Source organism: Myotis nattereri, assembly GCF_964212035.1.
Source record: "Myotis nattereri genome assembly, chromosome: 6".
Lineage (NCBI taxonomy): Eukaryota > Metazoa > Chordata > Mammalia > Chiroptera > Vespertilionidae > Myotis > Myotis nattereri.
The window spans coordinates 9,830,570-9,851,139 of NC_138081.1; the positions used below are offsets into that span (position 1 = coordinate 9,830,570).

Genomic DNA, 20,570 nt, shown 5'->3' on the forward strand with positions numbered 1-20,570 from the left:
GGTTTCTGGCTCTGCAGTGGCCCCTGGATGCCCCCTGGCAGGGCAGCCCTGCAGTGACATCCTACTTCAGTGATGGCGAACCTATGACACGTGTGTCAGAGGTGACACTCGAACTCATTTTTTTGGTTGATTTTTTTTTGTTAAATGGCATTTAAATATATAAAATAAATATAAAAAATATAAGTCTTTGTTTTACTATGGTTGCAAAGATCAAAAAATTTCCATATGTGACACGGCACCAGAGTTAAGTGAGGGTTTTTCGAAATGCTGACACGCCGAGCTCAAAAGGTTCGCCATCACTGGCCTAGTTGGATTCGGGGCCAGACAACCCCTCCCTCCCCACGCGTGACATCCTGGGAGCTGGCCCAGAGTGTGGCCAGGGGGCAGGGCCCCGGCCGTCTCCCGCCCCCACTGCACACGCCGTGCTGTGTCTCCTGCAGTTCAACAACATGCTGCTCTGCTGCGTGCCCAGGGTCATCCAGGTGGGCGCCCACTTCCAGGTGAGGACCCGCATCGACGTGGCCGGCATGAAGGTGAGAGGCGCCCCGGCCACGGTCAGGCTTCACCCCAAGGGTGGGCCCAAGTGTAGGGGTCAGCAGGAGGAGCCCACCGGGTTCTCAGTCCAGGAACCCAGGCCTGGCAGGGCCCAAGCCAACGAGGATGTGGGAAATTTGGGGTTAGAGCTGCCCATCGGGACTCCCAGCCCTCCTTTGGGGTCCCCCCCAGCAGGTGTCACTTGGCTTTCCCCACTGTCTACACCAGCACTTCCAGAACTCGCATGTGTGCATGAGTCCCCGGGGGTCTTGTTAAAGTGCGGTTCTGACTCAGTGGCGGGGGGTGGGGGGTCGTTTCTAGCCAGCTCCCGGGCGATGCTGACACTGCAGGCCCACAGGCCACACTGAGTAGCAAGGGGCCACACCGTCATGTCGCCATCCAGAGATGGCCTCAGCGGCGGTGACAGCGCCCGCTGACGGCAGTCACCGTGGGCCGGCCCTGCTCCATCCCCCCAGGTCCTCACAGCCCTGTGAGGTGGGGCTCTTATTGTCCCCGGCCTTTGCGGGTTTAAAAATCTTTTTAAAATAATAATTTCATTACTTTAAGAATATAGATAATACACATGCCAAAATCAAGCAATGTGAAGAGTACATGCAATGCGAAGTCCCATCCCCAGGCCTCCCCTCGGTCCCTTCCTGGGGCAGCCTCGGCCTCGTGGAGGGCCTGCCGGGGGGTCTTTGCGTCCGAGCGAGCACTGTAAGCATTATTGCTCCCTTTTGTTTCGCATACACAGTGGAACTGACTTCCACACACACTGTTCTGCACTTTGCTGGTTGGACTAGTCCTGGTTCTGGAGACCGATGTGCGGGGCGCACGTGAGGTGTGAGTCTTCCTTTTGCTCAGCTGCGTAGTGTCCGGGGCGTGGTGAGCCGGGAGTCGCTCGGCCAGGCCTCTACTGAGCGGCCTTTAGGTTGTTTGCAGGTGTCAGTCTCTGCAAATGAGTTGAATAACTGTGTGCATTTGGCTGTGTGTGAGTGTATCTGTAGTTAATTCTAGTTTTAAGAATAAGGCGATACGCCCTGGCTGGTTTGGCTCAATAGATAGAGCGGCGGCCTGTGGACTGAAGGGTCCCTGGTTTGATTCCAGTCAAGGGCGCATGCCCAGGGTTTCAGGATTGGTCCCCAGTAGGGGGCATGCAGGAGGCAGCCACTCAATGATCCTCTCTCATCATTGGTGTTTCTAGGTCTCTCTCTTTCCCTCTCCCTTCCTCTCTGAAATCAATAAAAGTATATTAAAAAAAGAAAAAAAGAATAAGGCAGTAGCCCTGGCCTATGTGGCCCAATCGGTTGAGCATTGTCCCATGCACCAAAGAGTGGTGTATTGGATTCCCGGTCAGGGCACATACCCACGTTTCAGCTTCCATCCCTGGTTGGGGCCTGAATGGGTGGTGGCTGTTAGATGTTCCTCTCCCACATTGATGTCTGTCTGTCTCTCTCCCTCCCCCTCGCCCTCTCCCTTCTTCTCTCTAAAATAATTTCTAAGTCAAAAATAGTTTTAAAAAATAAGGCAGTAAACTCTGATCCATACAGACAATGGAATATTTTTCAGTGTTAAGAAGTGAGCTATCAATCCACGAAAAGACATGGGGAAACATTAATGCCTGACTATGTGAAAGAAGCAGCCTGAAAAGGCAAATACTACACGATTCTAACTATATGACATGCAAAGGCAAACGATGGAGACAGTAGAAGGACCAGTAGTTGCCAGGTGGTGGGGGGAGAGAGGGACGAGCACAGAGGATTTTTAGGGCACTGAAAGTATTTTGTATGATATGATAATGGTAGATACATGTCATTACCCATTTTCCCAAACCCATAGAATGTACAACACCAAGCATGAACCCTGATGTAAACTACAAACCTTAAGTGTGTCCATGTAGGTTCATTGATGGTAGGTAATGAATGCTCCTCTCTGGGGTGGGGGTTGATAATGGGGAAGGCTGTGCATGTGTGGAGGCAGGGCAATATGGGAATTCTCTGTACCTTCCTCTCAATTTTGCTGTGAACTTAAAACTGTTCTAAAAATTGTCTTTTAAAAAAATAAGGAAACCAAGCCCCAGAAACATTAAGTGACTTGCTTGGGGTCAGACCAGGATTGAAGATTCAGGTATAACAGAGCCCAGAGCCCCTGTACCGAATTGCCTTACTACACTGGTTCCTATTAAGGCTTCAACCCAGAGGGATAAAGCTTTTGGCAGAATTGCAGGCGCAGTGGCAGAAATGGTGGGGAACCTTCTTGATCACTCCTCTCTGATCCCTTCTGAGTCCAGGTGTGTCCTGAGGGCTGGGGATGGAAGAAGCATGTGCAGGTGTGTTTGTTTTTTCAAAAATTTTCAATATATTCAATATTATTTTAGTATTTATATTCATTTCAGGTGTACAGCATAGTGGTTAGACAATCATATACTCTGCAAAGTGTTCCTTCCAATATTTTCAGTATGCACCTGACACTATATATAGTTATTACAATACTAGAGGACCAGTGCATAAATTCATGCACCAGTAGGGTCCCTTGGCCTGGCCTGTGGGATCAAGCCAAAACTGGGTCTTTGACATCCCTCGAGGGGTCCTGGATTGCAAGAGGGTGCAGGCCAGGCCGAGGGACCCCACTGGTGCACAATTGAGGCCGGGGAGGAACAGGGGAGGTTGGCCAGAAAGAGGACTCTAGGGTATGTCTAGCCCATCTCGTTCAGTCCAGATCCACCTGACCCCAGTAACAAGCTAACTTACTGGTCAGAAGGTCTGCTCCCTGGTGGTCAGTGTGCATCATAGCGACTGGTTGACCAGTCGATTGTCTGCCCCCTGGTGGTCAGTGCATGTCACAGTGAGTGGTTGAGTGGCCTTAGCATATTATTAGCATACTAGAGGCCGGGTGCACAAAAATTTGTGCACTCGGTTGGGGGGGGGGGGTCGCTCAGCCGGGCCTGTGCCCTCTCGCAGTCTAGGACCCCTAGGGAGATAACGCCCTGCTGGCTTAGGCCTGCTCCCGGGTGGCAGAGGGCAGGCCCAACCCCTAGGTGCAGCCCCTGGTCGGGCTCAGAGCAGGGCCGATTGGGGAGTTGGGGTGCCTTCCCCTGTCATGCACAGAGCAGGGCAGATTGGGAGGTTGCAGTGCCACCCTCAGTCACGCTCAGGGTAGGGCCAGTTGGGGGGTTGGGGCACCGCCTCCTGTCACACTCAAGGCAGGGTCGATGGGGAGGTTGCAGCGCCACCCCCTGTCACACACAGAGCAGGGCCCATCAGGGGGGTTGGGGCTCCGTACCCTGTCATGCACAGGGCAGGACCGATCAGGCGGTTGAGGCGCCGCACCCTGTCACACACAGAGCCGCAGGGCAATCAGGGGGTTGGGGAGCTCCCTCCTATCAGGCACAGAGCAGGGCTGATCAGGGGTTTGGGGCGCCTTCCACTGTCATGAACAGAGCAGGGTGGATAGGGAGGTTGTGGCCCCGCCCCCTGTCACACACAGAGCCACAGGGGAATCAGGGGGTTTGGGCGCTGCCCCCTGTCACGCTGATCCTGGTGCCGGGAGGCCTCGCGGCTCCGCTGACCCCGGTGCTGGGAGGCATATTACCCTTTTACTATATAGGATAGAGGCCTGGTGCATGGGTGGGACTGGCTGGTTTGCCCTGAAGGGTGTCCTGGATCAGGGTGGGGGTCCCCACTGGGGTGCCTGACCAGCCTGGGTGAGGGGATGAGGGCTGTTTTCAGGCCGACTGAAGCTCCCAACTGCTCCTTTTTTTCTTTTTTTTCTTTTTTTATTCTGGGCCAGCTTTAGCTCTGGCTCCAGCTCTGAGGCCTTGCTGCTGAAAGCAGGTATCTGGTTTGTTTGGGTTCTATAATCGAAACTCTGTATCAACTCCAGCTCTGAGATCCCGACTCGCTGAAAGCAGGTTTCTGGGGTTTTGTTTAGCTTCTATATTTGTTACAATGTTTCAAACTGCAAGCTCAGAGGCCAGCAAGGCAGGCAGGGAACGTTTGAGTCCTCCGTCACTGTACTTCTTGTCCTAGCTGGTTTGGCTCAGTGGATAGAGCATCGACCTGTGGACTGAAGGATCCCGGGTTTGATTCCAGTCAAGGGCACATGCCCAGGTTGCAGGCTCAATCCCCAGTAGGGGGTGTGCAGGAGGCAGCTGATCAATGATTCTCTCTCATCATTGATGCTTCTCTCTCTCTCTCCCCCTCTCCCTTCCTCTCTGAAATCAATAAAAAATATATATTAAAAAAATTGTACTTCTTTAAAACAATTTTTTTTATTAATCCTCACCTGAGGATATTTTTTCATTGATTTTTGGAGAGAGTGGCATGGGAGGGGGAAAAGATGGAGAGAAAGAGAGAGAGAATGAGTGAGCGAGAGAGAGAAACATCAATGTGAGAGAGACACATTGATCAGTTGCCTCCTGTATGTGCCCCGACTGGGGGCCTGGGATTGAACCTGCAACCCCGATACATGCCCTTGACCAGGAATCCACCTTGAGATCTTTCGGTGCGCAGGCTGATGCTCTAATTACTGAGTCACACTGGCCAGGGACATTTATACTATTTTTAAAAAAACAAATTCACTTTAAAAAAAAAGATTTTTATTGATTTTTAGAGAGAGAGAAAGGGAGAGGGATAGAGAGGTAGAAACGATGAGAGAGAAACATCGATCAGCTGCCTTCTGCATGCCCCCCACTGGGGATCGAACCTGCAACCTGGGTATGTGCTCTACCCAGTGATCAGACTGGTGACATCTTGGTTCATGGGTCGACGCTCAACCACTGAGCCACACCGGCTTGGGCCCATTTGTGCTTCTTAATCCCTGCATCTTTTTACCTAGTCCAGTGATGGCGAACCTTTTGAGCTTGGCGTGTCAGCATTTTGAAAAATCCTAACTTAACTCTGGTGCCGTGTCACATATAGAAATTTTTTGATATTTGCAACCATAGTAAAACAAAGACTTATATTTTTGCTATTTATTTTATATATTTAAATGCCATTTAACAAAGATTTTTCACAGAGAGGAAGGGAGAGAGATAGAGAGTTAGAAACATCGATGAGAGAGAGACATCGAACAGCTGCCTCCTGCACACCGCCTACTGGGGATGTGCCCAAAACCAAGGTACTTGCCCTTGACCGGAATTGAACCTGGGACCTTTCAGTCCGCAGGCCGATGCTCTATCCACTGAGCCAAACCGGTTAGGGCAAGACTTATATTTTTGATATTTATTTTATATATTTAAATGCCATTTAACGAAGAAAAATCAACCAAAACAATGAGTTTACGTGTCACCTCTGACACGCGTGTCATAGGTTCGCCATCACTGACCTGGGCCCTCAACTCCCTCCCCTCTGGCAGCCATCGGTCTGCACTCCGTATTTATGACTCTGTTTCAGATTTGTTCATTTACTTTGTTCTTTAGATTCTACATACAAGTGAAATCATATGGTAGTTGTCTTTTTCCGACTGACTTATTTCACTTAGTGTAATACCCTTTAGGTCTAGCCGTGCTGTGGCAGATGGAGGGATTCATTCTTTTTTGTAGCTGAGTAATATCTAATTGTGTACATGTACCACAGCATTTTTATCCACTCACCTCCTGATGGGCAGTTGGGCTGCTTCTAGGCCTTACCTATTGTAAATAGCGCTGCTGTGAAATAGGGGTGCATATATTCTTTCCGGATTAGTGTTTTGAGTTTTTTAAATATATATATGCCCAGAAGTAGAATTGCTACGTCATAATGCAGTTCCATTTTTAATTTTTTGAGGCCCCTCCATACTGTTTTCCATAGTGGCTGCACCAATCTGCATTCCCGCCAACAGTGCGTGAGGGTTCCCTTTTCTCCACATCCGTGCCAGCACTTGTCGTTTGTTGATTTATTGATGATAGCCATTCTGGCAGGTGTGAGGTGCTATCTCACTGTGGTTTTAATTTGCATCTCTCTGATGATTAGTGATGCTGAGCATTTTTCATATGTCTATTGGCCAATTGTATGTCCTCTTTGGAGAAATGTTCAGGTCCTCTGCCCATTTTTTCATTGGATTGTTTGTTTTCTTTGTGTTGCGTTGTTGGAGTTCTTTATACATTTTGGATATTAACCCCTTATCAGATACATCATTGGCAAATATGTTCTCCCATTCAGTAGGTTGTTTTGTTTTGTTGATGGTTTCCTTTGCTGTGCAGAAACTTTTCAGTTTGATGTAGTGTCATTTGTTTATTTTTCTTTTGTTTCCCTTGCCTGAGGAGATATAGCAGAAAACTATTGCTAAGAGAGATGTCAGAGATTTTACTGCCTGTTTTCTTCTAGGAATTTTATGGTTTCAAGTGTTACATTTGTCTAATTCATTTTGAGTGTATTCTTGTGTGTGATGTAAGAAGGTGGTCTAGTTTCATTTTTTGCATGTATCTGTCCAATTTCCCAACACGATTTATTGAAGAGACTGTCTTTATCCCATTGTATGCTTTTGCCTCCTTTGTCAAATATTAATTAACCATAGAGGCCTGGGTTTATTTCTGGGCTCTGTATTCTGCTTCATGGATCTATATGTCTGCTTTTATGCTTGTACCTTGCTGCTTTGGTTACTATGGCTTTGTAGTATAGTTTGATTTCAGTCAGTGTGGTTCCTCCAACTCAAGATTGCTGTGACTATTGGGGGTCTTTTTTTAGTTCCATATAAATTTTTGGATTATTTATTCTAGTTCTGTAAAGTATGCCATTAGTATTTTTATAAGAATTGCTGCATTGAATCTATAGATTTGAGTAGTATGGACATTTTAATGATGTCAATTCTTCCTATCCATGAGCACAATATATTTATTTATATCTTCTTCAATTTCTTTTTTCAGTGTTTTATAATGTTTCAAGTACAGGTCTTTTACCTCCTTGGTTAAATTTAGTCTTAGGTATGTTTTAATGCAATTGTAAATGGGATTGTTTTCTTAGTTTCCCTGCTTGCCCTTTCTGATAGCTCATTATTGGTGTATAAATATGCAACCAATTTCTGAATATTTATTTTGTATCCTGCTCCTTTACTGGATTCCTTTATCAGTTTTAGTAGCCTTTTGGTGGAATCTTTAGGGTTCTCTCTCTATATATCAGTATTATGTCATCTGCAAATAATGACAACTTTACTTCTTTCCAATTTGGATATCTTTTATTTCCTCTTCTTGTCTGATCGAGTGGCTAGGACTTACAGTACTATGTTGAATAAGAGTGGTAAAGCCCTAGATCAGCGGTTCTCAACCTGTGGGTCGCTACCCCTGTGGCGATCGAATGACCCTTTCACAGGGGTCGCCTAAGACCATCCTGCATATCAGATATTTACATTACGATTCCTACCAGTAGCAACATTACAGTTATGAAGTAGCAACGAAAATAATTGTATGGTTGGGTCACAACACGAAGAACTGTATTTAAAGGGCCAGAAGGTTGAGAACCACTGCCCTAGATCAAGCATGTCAAACTCGAGGCATGAGTTTGACATGCTCAATGGTTTGGCTCAGTGGATAGAGCGTTGGCCCTTGGACAGAAGGGTTGCGGGTTCGATTCTGGTTGCGAGCATGTGCTTCTGATGGTCAGGGCATGTGCAACCGATTGATGTGTCTCGCTCCCGATGTCTCTCCTCCCTTTCACTCTCTCTCTCAAAAAAAGAGTGGTGCCCGGCCAGCGGTGTGGCTCAGTGATTGAACAGCGACCTATGAACCAGGAGATCCCAGTTCAATTCTCAGTGAGGGCACATGCCAGCTTGTGGGCTCCGTCCCCAGTAGGGGGCGTGCAGGAGGCAGCCAATTGATGGTTCTCTCTCATCATTGATGTTTCTATCCCTCTCTCCCTCTTCTTTCCTCTATGAAGTTAATAAAATATATTTTTTTTTAAAACGAAAAGATTTTTTTAAATACATCCCTATCTTATTGTGATACTAAGGGAAACACTTTTAACTTTTCCCCATTGAGTATGATGTTAGATGTGTTTGTCATATATGGCCTTTGTTATGTTAAAGTATGCTCCCTCTGTTCCCATTTTGCTGAGTTTTTATCATAAAGGGTGCTGAATTTTGTCAGATGCTTTTTCTGCATCTATTGATATCTATTGATCATATCTATTGGTATGACCATATGATTTTAATCCTTCATTTTGTTTATATGATGTATCACATTAATTAATTTGCTGATATTGCACCAACCTTGCATCCCTGGAATAAATCCCATATGGTCGTGGTGTGTTATCTTTTGAATGTATTGCTGGATCCGATTTGCTAATATTTTGTTGAGGATTTTTCTACCTATGTCCGTCAGGGATGCTGGCCTATAATTTTCTTTCTTTGTGGTGTCTTTATCTGGTTTTGGATTAGATAATGCTGGTGCATGTGCAGGCTTGTATTTCTGGGTGCCTGGGTGAGTGAGACCGAGAAAGGCAGGTTTGTGAGGAGTTATATAGACAGACAAATGGAGACGGGCAGCCCTGTCTTAGGATTGGCAGAAGCCCAGGCATGGGAAAGAAGAGGCAGAGACTGACAGACAGAAAAGACAAGAAACACAGAGACTCAAAGAGTCATCAGAAAAAAATGCATAGCGATGGGGCTGAGACTGTCAGACACTTCGGGCTCTTGGCCCAGCGTGTGCCAGTCCCAGAGAGTGAGCTCCTCACAGGGCGTTCTGTGCTCCAGCAGCCACACAGCGCCCTCTCCTGGATCGCACAGGCCTGGCAGGCGCAGGGCCGGCCACCCTCCCGGGTCTGCATGGGAACCATTTTCTGAGCCTGAGGTTTGGAGGCAGGTCTGGCCTTCAGCCACCATGATGCTCCCATTGGCCTCCGCCCCCTGGCCTCCTCCTCCCGGATGTCAGGGAGGACCGCTCTCAGCAGCTGGTTGTCCCCGAGGTCCGACTGGGTCCTAATGCTGTGCCATCCTGCCCAGGGCCAGCCCGGGAAGCAGGGGGGATGTGAGACACTCCGCAGGGTCTCCATGCACAGCTGGGAAGGCGTTCACTGTAGGACACACCTCACCTAAGACGGGCACACCTCATCCACAGCCACCCGCACAGACGGAGTAGTCACCACCCTCCTTGGCCAGCAGAGGGCAGTCAAGTATCTTGTTCCAACCAAACCTGACGCTTACGCCCGTCTGCCAACAGATGCCAGTAAGGTGTTTTGAGGAAGCCATGTCTTGTGCTAATTGACACAAAGGGGCCCGACCCAGCCCAGACTTGGGGGAGGTGGAGACTGGGATCAGGAAGGTGCCCTCTAGAAGCCTCCATCCTGCCTGGGCACAGGCCGGTGGTCCTGGACCCCCAGGTCAGGAGCTGCCCGTTTCTATGAAAAGCATTGGATTTCTTCCTACCTCTGGACTCCAAACCTTGGGCTTCTCCCTTCTTTGCCCCCTCCCCTCGCCCTCACCAATTAGTCATGGAGTCTGGCCGGGTTTCCTGATATTGTCCCCCAGTAGGAATTCTTCCTGCTCCCCAGGTGCAGGCCGGCCTCCACCATTCAGGGCACCCCTCCCTGGCTGGCCTTTGGGACTACTGGTTTGTCCCATTTCCCCCCAAAGCAGCCCTTCGTCCCTTACACACAACTGCAGAGTGACTGCCCAACACCTCTTCCCACCTGAGCGTCTCCATTTATAAACTCTCAGAGCTTCCCGGTGGCCCTGAGTGTCAAGTCCAATCACATCAGGCCGTGACCAGGGAGGCCGACTGGCTCTGTGGGCCCGAAGGGTAGCCTGGGCCTAGCGTGGGGAAGGGTGTTCCCAGGGCCATGCTCTCTGGGATGTGGTGAGCCGCCCTGAAAGGTCACACGTGGCAGGGGGCCAGCCAGATGGGTTCAATGACAACAAAGTTCCCCAGGCCAGGCCTCCTGGGCTCCAAGTCTGCCTCGGAGCTTCCCTGGGTGGCTCCACACCACTGCGAGAGGACCGTGCTTACAGGACTCGGGGTTGGCTGGAAACAGGTGTTCTTCCATTTTATCCTTGGGGGCCAAAACCCAAGTTTGAATCCTCGTTCTGCCAGTTAGATGCTGTGTGCCCTCAGGTAGGTCTCCTGCCCTCTCTGAGTCTCCATTTCGTCATCTCCTAAATGAGGGTGATGATACCTGCCTCCCAAGATTGCTGTGAAGATTTTAACTTTTTATAATGAACATTTAAAAAAATATATTTTTATTGATTTTAGAGAGGAAGGGAGAGGGAGAGCTAGAAACATCAATAATGAGAGAACATATACTCATCACCAGGCTTCAGCAATTGCCAACTCAGGGCCAGTCTTGTTTGCTCAGCATTCCACTTCTTAATCCCCTTTTTCCCCTGGACTATTTAAGAGCAAATCCCAGTCACATAATTATTTCACCTGTAAGTACTTCAGTATGTCTCTGTCAGAGATAAGAACTTTTTTTTTTTTTTTGCCCAAAAGATGACGACAGTATCATTATCACCTCTGACAAATTTATAACAATTATTTAATAATCTTAAGATCCTTCGGTTTTCCTTGACTGTCTCACGTCTTCTCACAGCTGATCTGTTTGAATCATTTGTGACATGCTTCTTACGTCCCTTTCAATCCATTACACTTCCCTTTCCCACTTTTTTCCTCATGTATTTATTGAAAAATCAGATAATTTCTCTGGTGGAGTTTCTCATAGCCTGGATGTTGCTGACTGCACCTCTGGGGTGTCATTTAACATGACCCATGGGCTCACGTGTTTCTTGTAAACTGGTAGGTAACCCAGAGACCTAAGCGGAGTCAGCTATGCAGGGAGCCTGCAGCTGGAGAGAGACAGAGATGCTGCCCTCGAGAGGCAGGGAATGGCTGAGTGTTAGGGTTGCTCAGTGGGTTCAGCGTTTCATGGATGGAGTGAGAACGTGGATGGAGAGCCCTGAATTTGTGGCCCCACTGAGTAAGCTCTCTGATTGGTGGCTTTCGCAACGGCCTTGGGACCTTGGGCAAGAGGATGGCGAAAGGCAAGAAGGAATTGACCGTCCAGTTCTTGGATCCATTTGAGGTGGTTCTGTGTGATCCATGAGTTGGGTAACCAATTTCTTCATTCGCTGTATGGGGTAGAGCAGTGGTTCTCAACCTTCCTAATGCCGCGACCCTTTAATACAGTTCCTCATGTTGTGGTGACCCCCAATGTCATTGTTACAAATTGAACATAATTAAAGCATAGTGATTAATCACAAAAACAATATGTAATTATATATGTGTTTTCCGGTGGTCTTAGGCGACCCTGTGAAAGGGTCGTTCGACCCCTAAAGGGGTCGCCACCCACAGGTTGGGAACCGCTGGGGCAGAGGGTCTTATCTAGGCCCTAGGTCTGCCCTGGCAAAAGCTGTGTCCCCAAGCCCGATTTGTGACCCAGTTTCCATTTCTGATGAGTCATTTGTCAGGAGCTGTCACCCCGCCCTCACATTGGGCCAACTGAGCTGCTGCTCAACTTCCAGGAGCCGTAAGCGGCCTTCGCTTGGCTCCGAGGGACCAGGGAGGGATGAGCCAGCTCCCAGCCCTGTCCCTGGCGTGGGCATGGCCCCTTGGGCACAGTCCCCATCCCTCCACCCCAGCGTGGCCGGCGGGCGCGGGGCAAGTCTGAACGCCCTCCCTGTATCCGAGCAGGTGCGGGAGCTGAGTGACGCCGAGTTCCCGCACTCCTTCCTGGTGTCCGGGAGGCAGCGCACCCTGCAGCTGCAGGCCAGGTGGGCGGGGGGGGGGGGGGGGGGGCGGCGGGGGGGCGGGGAAGTGGGCGGGCCCATCTCAACACCGTGTTCACTTTCCGAGCAGGTCCCAGGAGGAAATGATTTCTTGGATGCAGGTATCAGACCAACCCAGGGCCCCTGGGATTCTGACCCACCACCCAGGCGGAGGGGGAGGGCGCGGGGAGGGCGCATGCATGGGCGGGGCGGGGCGGGTTGGGTTTTGTGCGGGTGCCCGCTGCTCCCTGCTCTTCCTCGGAGCGGCCCTGTGGCAGTTTGGAGTCGCACCTGAGTTAGAATTGTGCTGCCTCTCGCTGTCCAGCTGGGTGGCCTGGAGCAAGTCCCTCACACCCCGGGGCGTCAGTGTGCACATCTGTAGTCTGGGGGAAGGGTTTCTCCCCTGGAGTCAGCCCGTGTGCGCTGAGTATCCGCGCCCAGCAGCTCTCAGCAGTGTCTGCCGAGGGAGTGGATGGATGGACCGATGAATAAGCCCCCCTGACCCCCCTTTAACGGCTCCCTTGCCCCCTCCCCAGGCCTGCCAAGCAGCTATTGACCAAATTGAGAAGCGGAATGAAACCTTCAAGGCTGCGGTGCAGGGCCCCGAGGGCGCCGCCCAGGGCCAGGAGGTAAGGAAGACTTAGTGTCCCTCCTGGAGCCGCCAGCCTGGAGCCGCCAGCTGCCCAGGCAGCTCCGAGGGCGGGGGTGTCACCCAGGAGTGATGTGAAGGGACCCGGGAAGCCCACCCACCCCAGCAGCACCTGTCAGAGACTCAGTGCCAGAGGTTCCCACCAGCAAACAATCCCCTTGGCGGCCTCCAGGCACCTGGCCCCAGGGAGGGCTCAGCCTCCTCCAGGCACCTGGCCCCAGGGAGGGCTCAGCCTCCTCCAGGCCCCAGGGAGGGCTCAGCCTCCACCAGGCACCTGGCCCCAGGGAGGGCTCAGCCTCCACCAGGCGCCTAGCCCCAGGGAGGGCTCAGCCTCCACCAGGCACCTGGCCCCAGGGAGGGCTCAGCCTCCACCAGGCACCTGGCCCCAGGGAGGGCTCAGCCTCGCAGCCTTGGCTGGGAGGGCGCTGGGGGTGCAGGTTTGGGTTGAAAGCACCAGAGAAATGTAAGCCCTGGGGAAGGTGGAGGCAGGAGTGGGGGCAGGGAGAGGATGACGCCTTTCAGACCTGGCTCTGAGCGCTGGCTTGCTGGGCGGCTGTGCGGAGTCACTAGACCGCTCTGGGCCTGTTTGCGCACCTGTGGAATGGGAACGATAGTAACCGAGCTGCCCTGCGGCCTCGCCGTTAGTCCGCTCCCCGGGGGTCAGGCACTGGGAAGCCCACACGAATCCCGCCGAGCAGGTGGGCAGGGCCCGGGCTCCGGAGTGGGCAAAAGAGGGTGATGAAGTGCCCGCCCTGCTGCCCCCAGCTGCAGTCGGAGGAGCTGGGCCTGCGGGCGCCACAGTGGGTCCGGGACAACATGGTGACCATGTGCATGCGCTGCCAGGAGCCCTTCAACGCCCTGACGCGCCGCCGCCACCACTGCCGGGCTTGCGGCTACGTAAGTGCCCCTGCCAGCACCCCCTCCCTGCCGACTAGCCCGCTCCAACCAGTGCAGCCCAGAGGGGCTGGCATGAGCTGCGCCAGGCGTGAGAGGGGCCTGTCTGGGCCTCACAGCGCCCACTGGTGAAGCAGGACCCGCACCCTCCCCCTAAACTACGTGCTCAGGACACTCCCCAAAGTGACCCTGTTAACTCACCTGCTCCCTTACCATGTCCCGAGGCCCCCACACCATGGTCTCCAGTGTCAGGGGAAGGGGCACGCAAGCCCCAGCCCTTCTCCGGCCTTGCACCCACCTCATCAGCCCCACGCCTGTAACGACGCCCTCGTCCTCTCCTCATGGCTCACTTCACCAGCTGTCCCCTCCGCTCCTCCCAAGCCCTCAGCACTCCAGCGTCTGAGTTCTGTAGCTAGCTCTCCCGCCCAGCCTCGGCCTCAGCTTCCTCACCTGCGCAGTGGGGATGATCATGCCTGCCTCCAGGGCAGTAGTGAGGCCTGGGCTAAGGAAGGTGCCCCTTCCCTCTCCTCCTCCTTTCCTCCCGCCCCCAGAGCTCAGGCCCCTCAGAGGAGCGAGTCACAGGCGAAGGAGGAAGGGGCCTGTCCCTGCAGGCAGAGCTCACCGGCTGTGTAACACCTGCCGCACTGAGCTCTCTCTGCTGACATCACAGCCCCCCCCCTCTCTGCAAACAGAGAAGCGGACCTCAGTGTTAATGAACTCTGGGGATGGGGACCGGAGGCCAGCTGGGCAGGCTGGGGCAGGGAGGTGTCCCCGAATGGTGTTAAAGTGCAGTCAGAACACAGCGAATGTCTCGGACTGGGACACGCCTACGTGGAGACCGAAGAGAGTTACATCCCGGGTCCGGGGATTAGCTACTGTTCTCGGTGAGTCACGTCTGTAAATAAGACTTGAGTCCATTCACACTTGGGATGTAGTAAGTAGTTCCTAAAAAAATATTTAAAGTAGTTAAGAAGTACAAACAGGCACGAAGGACAATATAACCACCCGGGAGGCAGGGACACGGGAGCAATAAAATATTCTGACAACTGAATGAAATGTATGGTCCTGGATCCTGGATCAGAAACAAAAGCAGCTCCGGAGGTGGCTGCCGGGACACGGAGGGGGGGGCTTGTGGGAGCCGCACCTACGTCATGACACTGTGTCCGCGTGAAACCTCCCGGCAGTGAGTGTAGGCAGGAGCCGCTCTAGTCTAGCTCCTGGGAGATCCCAGCTGCATAATTAAGGGTGAGGCGTCACCATGACTATAATTTACATTCAAATGGTTCAGAAAAAATAAAATACACATATACAGAGAGAGGTAAAAATGTTAACAGTTGGGGAATGGGTGGTGGGGGAGGATCACTGAATTATTCTTTCGCCTCGGCTGCAGGTTTGAAATTTTTCAAAATGAAAAGTTGGAGGAGGAGAAAAGAAATACACACTAATAACATTTAACAATTAAATCTCAATAAAAATAAAGTAAAATACCCCCAAGGTAGTCGAAGCCCCCAGTGTGCGGATGCGAGGTGCGCTTGGCCCGGCGAGGGTTCCTCCCGCCTGGGGTACCTTCGTACTGCGTGAGTCATCCTCTCGGTGGTTGGGTGCCCAGTTTCTGTCTCCCGCCTGCCAGACGGGAATCCTGGCAGGGGCGGGCCCTCCGGCCCCCGCTGAGCTGGGCACACCCAGGGGCTCACTGCGGACTAGCCCTCTCCCTCCCCTCTCTCTCTTGCCTTCATTTCCAAGCCCACATCCTGGACACACAGTGGCACCCCAGTCTTCCTGGAAGTCACGTCCTGTAGCACCCCGAGTTTTTTTCGAGCCTCAACATGCCTCTTTCACCCGGTTGCCCCAAGCCTGATCCACCCGGCCTTCTTGGGGCCTCTGCGTGGTGGAGTCACCAGGGCAGGTCTTCCTGGCAAAACAACCAGCCCGTCATTTTTGTACTGGAACAGGCTTGGCTCTGGGATTGAGCGGAATGCAAAATTTGCATGAATCTTAAATCTAAACTGCGGGAGGACATGTCCTGTCGGTGGAGGGCCAGTTGCAGCCAGTGGGCTGTGCGGCCCTGGCAAGTGGCTGCCCCTCTAGAGGGCTGGCCCTCTGGCTGCCCCTCTGGCTGCCCCTCTGGCTGCCCCGCCTGGCTGCTGGGAGAGGGAGTGGGTGGCAGAGGGGACTGGGAGCACCAGGAGAAGGGGATCAGGCACAGGAGTGCAGGGGAGCGCTGGGGTTGACAGCTGCCTGCTCTCAGGGCATCTGGAGGGGAGAGAAGCCAGGCACCGGCAGAGGCACCGGCGTCAGCCCCCGGCTGGGGAGGCCCAGCCTGAGCTCTCCTCCTACTGCGGGCTGCGGGCAGCAGGCTCTCCGCCTGCCCCTCTGTCTGCCTTCCTCCCTGAGCCTCGCCTTTCTTCCTCCTGCCCCTGCCCAGCTACTCTCCCCCGCTCCCCCACTCCCAGCCAAGGTACCACATGGTCCTCCCGCCTCACCCAAGGCCACGGCCCCCCGCCCTCCTCCCTCAGGTGGTGTGCGCCAGGTGCTCCGACTACCGGGCTGAGCTCAAATATGACGCCAACAGGCCCAACCGCGTCTGCCTCCACTGCTACACTTTCCTCACCGGCCACGTGCTCCCTGAGGACAAGGAGGACAAGAGGAGGGGCATCCTGGAGGTGAGGGCGCTGTCCTCCGTTCAGCCAAGGGCTGCGGGGCTGCCACGTGTGGGCACTGTCCTGGGTGTGGCCCGCCTGGCCACATTCTCCCTCCTCCCTCTGCCCACGGCAACCCCTCCTGCCCCTCCCCCAGCAGCCTGCTGTCCCCACAGGAAAGCAGCTTTGGGTCCAGGCTGTCGCCCAGGCCCTGCCACCCTCCCTGTGTCCCCATCCAGTGACCGCACAGCCTCTCCCAACAGTCCCTGCTCACGCCCCCAGCAGGTGAAGGCGGGGTGGGGGGGGGGGTAGCGATTCCATTTTACAGATGGGGAAACTCCAGGTCAGGGTCTCACTGCTGGAAAGAGGCAGATGGGAGACTCCATTCTAACCAGAAGGGATCAGGAACCTGTCTCATGGGAACCCAGGCCCCAAGCAGCGACTTGCCCACGGTCACCCAGCGAGTTAGGAGCCAGCGCCATGGCCTCCCCACAGCCGTCCTCGCGGCTGCCCTCGGGCCTGGCTGAGCGGCTCACCCCCCAGGCCCTCCCAGGTGCTCCCTCGCTGCTGGGCAGCACCTGTGGGCGCTAGCTATAGCACTGTATTCGTGCTACAAATACAGTGTGACCCGGCCCGGCACAGTGTGCCCTCTGCCCCCCTCACTAGAGGCCAGTGGGCATCCCACTGACCCTGGGAGGGGAGAAGACCAGCCTATTCCAGCCGAACACAGCTCCCGGGCTTCCAGCTGGTTCCTTTCCATGGGCATCTGCCTGCCTTCCAATCCTCCCCATTGTGCTAGGTCCAGCCCCTGTCACACCCTCGCTGACCATTCGGCAACACAGCCCGCCCCTGGAGAGAGGGGAGGGCCAGCCCCTTCTCAGGCCCTAATTGTGTTCCCTGGGGGAACTTTCAGGTGAAAAGCCCCCCAGCACCTGCCCCAGTTCAGGCTGACCAGGGTTAGACCAGCTCTGCCACTGGCCAGCTGGTGACCACAGGCCCATGATGGCACCTCTCTGAGCCTCAGGGACCAAGAACTGCCCTGCAGGGTGCCTGCAGGACCGGAAATAGTGACTGTCCGGCTCCCGGAGCGACGCGGTCACACCGCGGGCTCTGTCCTCTGGTTGTAGAAGGGGTCCACGGCGGGGGCCGAGCGGAGCCTCATGGGCAGCTTCCTGCAGCTCGTCGGGGACAAGTGGGGCAAGAGCAGCGCCCGGGGCTGGTGTGTCATCCCCCGGGACGACCCCCTCGTGCTCTACATCTATGCGGCCCCCCAGGTAATGCCCCCACCTGCCCCCAGGCCTTGGCCTTTTCACAGCATGTGGGGGTGGGCGAGGGAGATATTGTTGGCCCCATACCTCAGATTTGGAGGCTGAGGCCCAGTGCAGACATAGTTCTCTGGAGCCACAGGATTAGTGGCTTTCAAGGCTGGGCCCAGACTCCAGGGCACAACTGCTTTGTCCTCAAGGGGCAGCCAATTCTCCTTCCCCTGATGCCCTCCCGCCAGCCCCCCTCCCTCCTGGGTCTGTGGGAAGTGGGGGCAGGTGCGTGACTGTGTGAGGCAGCGGCCCACGGCTCTCTCCTCCCTCCCAGGACATGCGGGCTCACACCTCCATCCCCCTGCTGGGCTACCAGGTGATCACGGGGCCCCAGGGGGACCCCCGAGTCTTCCAGCTGCAGCAGTCCGGCCAGCTGTACACCTTCAAGGCCGACACCGAGGAGCTGCGGGGCCGCTGGGTGAAAGCCATGGAGCGGGCGGCCAGCGGCTGGAGCCCTGGCGACCCCGAGGACGGGGACCTGTCTGACTGAGCCCAGCGGCCGCGCTCCCGCTCAGGCCTGGCTCCCGCCACGGCTGCCCCGTGGCCTCTGACCGCCACCCCACACCGAGCCCAGTCGCTCTCTAGTTCCCGGTGCCCAGGCCGTGTGTCTGATTGGTGCCCGAGCCTCCCGGTTTGCCCAGCGCTGAGGGGGATCCCGGGACATGGGCCTTTCAGCGGTAAAGCCGGAATGTCCGAGGTCACCGGGGCGGCTGGTCACCAGTGTGGTTCTCACCTTGGGCTGCACGTTAGTATCACCTGGGGTCTTTCACACAGACCCCTAGAAATAGAAAAATAAACTAAAAATTTGAAATGCCACCGCCTGTAGCCGTCACCAAAGACTTCTGACTTCCTTGGTCTGGGATGGGAGGCACGGGTGTGTTTCAGGAGCACCCACAGGTGTCTCACGTGCAGCCTGGCCTCCCTGATGGGGCAGAGAGCGAGCAAGGCCCCTGGCTGAGCACCTATCGAATGCCAGGTGTGATGATCAGCAGCAGCATCAGCAACATCACCACCATCATCACCACCATCTTCCCATCATCAGCACCTGCTGGGCCAGGCGCTGGGCTGGGAGCCTGACATGGATGATCTCCTTTCACCCTCAGGAGTAATGCCCCCATTTTCCAGGTGGGAGACTGCGCCTTGGAGTGGTTCCATCCCTGGCTCAGGCTCACACAGCTGGTGGATGCCAGGGCAGGCTGTAGCCTGGTGCACGCAGATCAAGGCTCTCCCAGGCAGCAGAGCAATAGAGCAAAGCCAAGGGGGGAAGACAGCAGGGGAGAGGTGGGTGGAGGAGGGGAGGCAGGCACCTCTCTTAGGCCCCTTGGCTGGGAGTGGGGCTGCTTTTTCATAAGGAACCACCAGGGGGTGGCAGTGGTTAGCAGGCCACCTGCAGCAGCCCCAGCCTGGGCCGGGACACCCTCAGCCACTTCCACCAGGTCCAGACGCTGCCAGCTCCTGCCCCTGAGGATGGCGAACAGTCAAGTCGTAGATCTTTGCCCATTTCCAGGCCCAGCACTCTGCCTGCTCCCAACCTGAGGCTGCCTGCCTCCTGGAGGGTGTTTTAAAGGCCCCAGAACACCTCCTTGGCACAGTCTCTGGGGACCAGGCTGGCCACAGGCCCATTCCCTCACTCAACAGTCTCTGTCGAGCATCTTCTGTGAGCCCAGTGCGGCTGCTGTACTGGGGATGCAGCAGTCAACGAGGCAGACGGAAAGTTCTGCCTTCATGGAGTGTGTATTCTAGTCGGGGAGATAATCAACAGCAGAAGTATGTAAATGTGGAGCGTATCGGTGTGACAAGTTCTTACATATGGTGACGAACCATCCTGGACTTTCCTAGTTTTACAACCCGAAGTCTCAAGTCCCAGGAAGCCCCGCAGCTCCAGACAAACCAGGATGGCTGGCCTCCCTCGTGGAAGAAGAAAAAGTAAAAGGGAAATGAGGGGGAATGGTGCGTGTGCGTGTGCGTGTGCGTGTGCGTGTGCGTGTGCGTGTGCGTGTGCATGTTTAAAAGGAATATCAAAGAAGGCCTCACTGAGAAGTTGATGTTTGAAAACAACCTCAAGGAAGGAAATAAGGGAGGGAGCTGTGCAGACATCTGGGGGAAGAGCATTCCAGGCGGGGGGAACAGCCAGTGCAAAGGGCCTGAGGCAGGAGCCTGCCTGGTGTGAGCAAAGAACAGTGAGGAGTGAGCGGCTGGAGCAGAGTAGACAAGAAGGAGATGGTAGATGTTAGGTGATCCCTAAGCCAAGGTTGGGGTCAGGGGAGGCAGACGGGAGGCCTTCAGAGGGCTGGGCGAGAGGGGAGTCATTGGAGGGTCTGGTTTGTTTGAACAAACCCTCCTGCTGCTTGTTGCAATAGGCCAGTGATGGCGAACCTTCTGAGCTCGGCGTGTCAGCATTTTGAAAAACCCGAACTTAACTCTGGTGCTGTGTCACATATAGAAATGTTTTGATATTTGCAACCACAGTAAAACAAAGACTTATATTTTTGATATTTATTTTATATATTTAAATGCCATTTAACAAAGAAAAATCAACCAAAAAAATGAGTTTGCGTGTCACCTCTGACACGCGTGTCATAGGTTCGCCGTCACTGCAATAGACCAAGGGGGCGAGCGTGGAAGCAGTTTGCAGGCTGTTGCAAGGATCCCAGTGAGAGAGGTGGAGGCTTGCGTCCGGCTGGAGCGGTGGTGGGAGGGACAGCCTCCTGGACCGATTGTGGAGGTGGATGGAAGAGACTCCCCACAGAGGGTGGTGGGAGAGAGGAGAAGCCAGCGCGGACCCGGGCCTCTGACCTGAGACGTGGAGGAGGAGCTGCCACTGACCCGAGGTGAGAGACTGTCGGGGGGCGGGGGGGGGGGGGGGACAGG

The 20,570-nt window shown here is 54.0% G+C and overlaps 1 protein-coding gene across 1 annotated transcript in view; it reads left to right on the plus strand.

Moving 5' to 3' along the window:
- Positions 1-18,514, plus strand: part of FGD2 (FYVE, RhoGEF and PH domain containing 2) — a gene marked incomplete at its 5' end in the record, with an annotated part of 28,199 nt that extends 9,685 nt beyond the window's left edge. The window contains 8 exons of the mRNA XM_081094435.1: positions 441-533; positions 12,128-12,207; positions 12,293-12,323; positions 12,738-12,830; positions 13,616-13,747; positions 16,261-16,407; positions 17,511-17,657; positions 17,974-18,514. Coding sequence (XP_080950561.1) covers positions 441-533; positions 12,128-12,207; positions 12,293-12,323; positions 12,738-12,830; positions 13,616-13,747; positions 16,261-16,407; positions 17,511-17,657; positions 17,974-18,189 — 939 coding nt within the window. The 3' untranslated portion in view covers positions 18,190-18,514. The remainder of the gene's footprint in view (positions 1-440; positions 534-12,127; positions 12,208-12,292; positions 12,324-12,737; positions 12,831-13,615; positions 13,748-16,260; positions 16,408-17,510; positions 17,658-17,973) is intronic.
- Between the last annotated feature and the right edge of the window lie 2,056 nt (positions 18,515-20,570).